Source organism: Tupaia chinensis, unplaced genomic scaffold (genome assembly GCF_000334495.1).
Source record: "Tupaia chinensis unplaced genomic scaffold, TupChi_1.0 Scaffold145093_1, whole genome shotgun sequence".
NCBI classification, from domain to species: Eukaryota; Metazoa; Chordata; class Mammalia; order Scandentia; family Tupaiidae; genus Tupaia; species Tupaia belangeri.
In genome coordinates, this window is record NW_006204954.1 from 294,369 (window position 1) to 297,631 (window position 3,263).

The 3,263-nt window shown below is 47.4% G+C and overlaps 1 protein-coding gene across 1 annotated transcript in view; it reads right to left on the reverse strand.

Annotated features, from left to right (window-relative positions):
- F2R (coagulation factor II thrombin receptor) overlaps nucleotides 1-3,228 on the reverse strand; it is an 18,255-nt gene extending 15,027 nt beyond the window's left edge. Inside the window, exons 1-2 of the mRNA XM_027767979.1 lie at nucleotides 2,807-3,228; nucleotides 765-874 (exon numbers count right to left, since the gene is read on the reverse strand). Of these exons, the coding sequence (XP_027623780.1) occupies nucleotides 765-874; nucleotides 2,807-3,228 (532 nt within the window). The remainder of the gene's footprint in view (nucleotides 1-764; nucleotides 875-2,806) is intronic.
- Between the last annotated feature and the right edge of the window lie 35 nt (nucleotides 3,229-3,263).

Genomic DNA, 3,263 nt, shown 5'->3' on the forward strand with positions numbered 1-3,263 from the left:
CTCACCAGAAAGAGAGAGAGAGAGAGAGAGAGAGAGAGAGATAGAAAGAGAGAAATCATCCCCTGGGTAGATGGCCACACTGCAATCCCTTCTCCTCCATTCTCCTCTCAGGTTCTTGGACATGCACATACATGTGCCCGGTGTGAGTTTAAGCCATCGGGTCCAGGACTCGAACCACAGTCGACTACATGGGAGTCCAACGACATAGCCATTACGCCAACTGCTGGTCCCACACAAGACACTTTCTACAGCTGACACATGTTTGCGTACCTTACATGAACTATCTTTTTTTATTATTTATTTAAAGAATGATTTTATCTAACTTTATTTTTTATTACTATTTTAATTTGACCAGAGAGGGACAGAGCGAGAGTGAGAGAGAGAAAGTGAGAAAGCAAGCTGCCAGGTCCCGGACTCGAACCACACGGTCGGCCATGTGGGAGTCCAGCACCCTTAACCACCACGCCACTGCCGGCCCCTAAGTGAACTGTCTTATCTACTCCTCAGAACAGCCTTGTGGTAGATGTCATCCCCATTTGACAGAGAGCCAGAATAGTGAAGTCACAAGTCCAGACAGAGGTAACACTGAGGTTCTGGCCACAGACTTGTCTTTCCTAAGTGTTTTCTCTCCTTCCTAATGTTCTTCCTTCTGTTTTTCCTTCCTTTTAAAAATTAAGGTGACATTCACATAACATAAAACTAATCATTTTAAAGTGTAAAGTTGAGTGGTGTTTAGTACACTTAGAATTTCCCGCAGTCGCTACCTGTACCTACTTCCAAAACGTCCTCGCCTCCATCGGAAACCCCACATCCACCCAATAGTCGGTCCCAGCCCCTGGGAATCACCAATTTGCTTTTGTCTCTATGGATGTACCTATTTTTCAGATTTCATATGAATGGAATCAGACATGTGGCCTTTGTGCCTGGAGAGCTCCCCTAAATTTAACAAGTTTTCATGAGTACTTGGGTCCCCCTTCGACTGCAGGTACTCACAGAAGCTCCTGGTTGTCAGAAGAATCATTAGAAACCCTGACTTTGGCTTAGTTTATGCTATGGTCAGGAAAGGCATGACACCTTATTGCATAGAAAAGCACTGGAAAATGCATCAGGACTTTCCCAATGACCTAATATTCAGGGCCCACAGTTCTACAGTTCGGAATTCTCTGTTTCTCTACTTTGTGATTTCTTTCATCTGCCTTTCCTCTCTCTTGCTTATGACCAGCACTGTTGGGGTAAGCAGCTCTCTCTACAGGCTCTGATTTTTTTTTTTTTCTGGGTATGAGCTTTCACTCCCCAAATACCCTCTTCCACTTTGACCTTATCTTGGTGCTTGGAGGAACCCACTGAAAGTTCATAGTCACCTTCCAGCCCACGGCATCTAATGGGATTCTGTGACTTCGCCTGCTCTCACGGCCTGCTCATATTTCTCATTTGCAGTCAAAGCATCAGTAGTGTTAGAGGTCCATAGTTTGCCAGTATTTTCTTTTTCACTAACCCACAATAAGAACTGCAAGAAATACACTTAACATTGTGACATAGTAGAGAAGCGTGTGTGTGTGTGTGTATGTGCGCAATAAATAGGCAAATTTTGGGCATGCACATATGCACACCTGACCTGAGTTTCAAAACACTGGTATGGAACTCGAACTGCCATCAACCACATGGGAATCCAATGCTTTAACCACTACACCACCTGTTTGCCTGAAATTAGCAACTTTCAACATCACTTTCTACTGGAAGTCAAAAACCTTCTAGTTGGGGCTGGCAGGTGGCAGGGTGGTTATGGGTGCTGGACTCCCACATGGCTGACCATGGCTGAACCCACATGGTTCGAGTCCTGGACTCGGTGGCTTGCTTTCTCACTTTTCCTCTCTCTCTCTCTCTCCCTCTCTGGTCTAATTAAAATAAGTAAGTAAATAAAGTTAAATAAAATAATTCTTTTAAAAAAAATCCACAACCTTCCTGGTGGTTATGGTGAGAGGGCAGTTACGTGGCTAGAGCATTTGTAATAGACCTATTCTCGACCCCATCAGCACAAATCACAAACAAAAAGCTGAATTCTCAAGCGCCTGCCCCAAAACCAAAATTTAGCAAATACATAATAGTACGTAAAATACAGTATCACCAAAAAACAGTTTTTTGGAGTTCTGCATGAGCTCACGTTATCCACAGCAGGCTGGAGTGTTGCTGCTAAACTCAGGGCTTTGCCCGTCTGGGACTTTGTTTTTCTAAAAGCATCTTTTCCAAACTCACCCTGAACAAAGCTGGGGAGCAGAGCACATGCTATGTCTCGGTTGTCTTTCCATCTGGACGTGTGGGAGTAAAATAGAGCGCACCTTCTTTCACAGATAACAAGCAAACCAGCGAGAATTGTTTCTGCATAACAACGGCAACAAAAATGGCTACAAGCTTACTAAGTACTGTTGCTAGTAAGACATTAAAGCATTTCTCTCTCCAGTGCCTTTATAGGCTAAAAACCCACCACTCCTCTGCCCCACTTTGGGGGAGAGAAGTATGGAGACTATCTGACCAGATAAACGAATCAGATTTATGCATTTGGCCAAGTAGCTATGTACAAATACAGTAGGAGGGAATGTATTCTAAGTGAGCAATCTCCCTGCAGCTGATCAGAGATTTGTTTTAAAAATAGTGGGATCTGATAGGGTCCTAGTGAGCCCTGTTCTGGGGTAGGGGGGTCCATGTCCTCAACTCACTTGAAAGAAATGGGTTCTGGGTAACAAAGCCTCCCAGCCTCCGCGGCCGCCACCTGTGGGCTCTGCGCTCGGTCCAAGGCTGTCGGTATTACCTCTCTACCAAATGTGCCAAGGGACCCACTTCCCTCGCCTGTAAATGCGCAGGAAAAAAGGAGACGAAGAAAAATCCAACAAAGCAGACTCTCAGCAGGAGCTGGTCCCACTTCCTACTGAAAAACCCGGGACGTTTATGGTGGACCAACATGAGGCCCTTTCTTATTCTGTGGTGGTCTGGGGAGAAACAGGTCGCACAATGACAACAACAAACAGCGTGGGCCCAGGGGCTCCCCGGAAGAGCCCGCCGCTCCTGCCGCACGTCCGACTCCGTGCGCCGCAGGCGGCCAGCACCCTCCAGAACCCAGTCCCAACGCGCCGCGGCCGGGCCCGCACCGAGGGCGGCTGGGCTGGGCACGCCCCGCCGACGGGGGCTGGGGACGAGACAGCCCGAACGCCCGGTGGGTTTCAGGAGGAGCATTCGGCAGGGATGCGTCGGGGCAGCCCCCTCGGGAA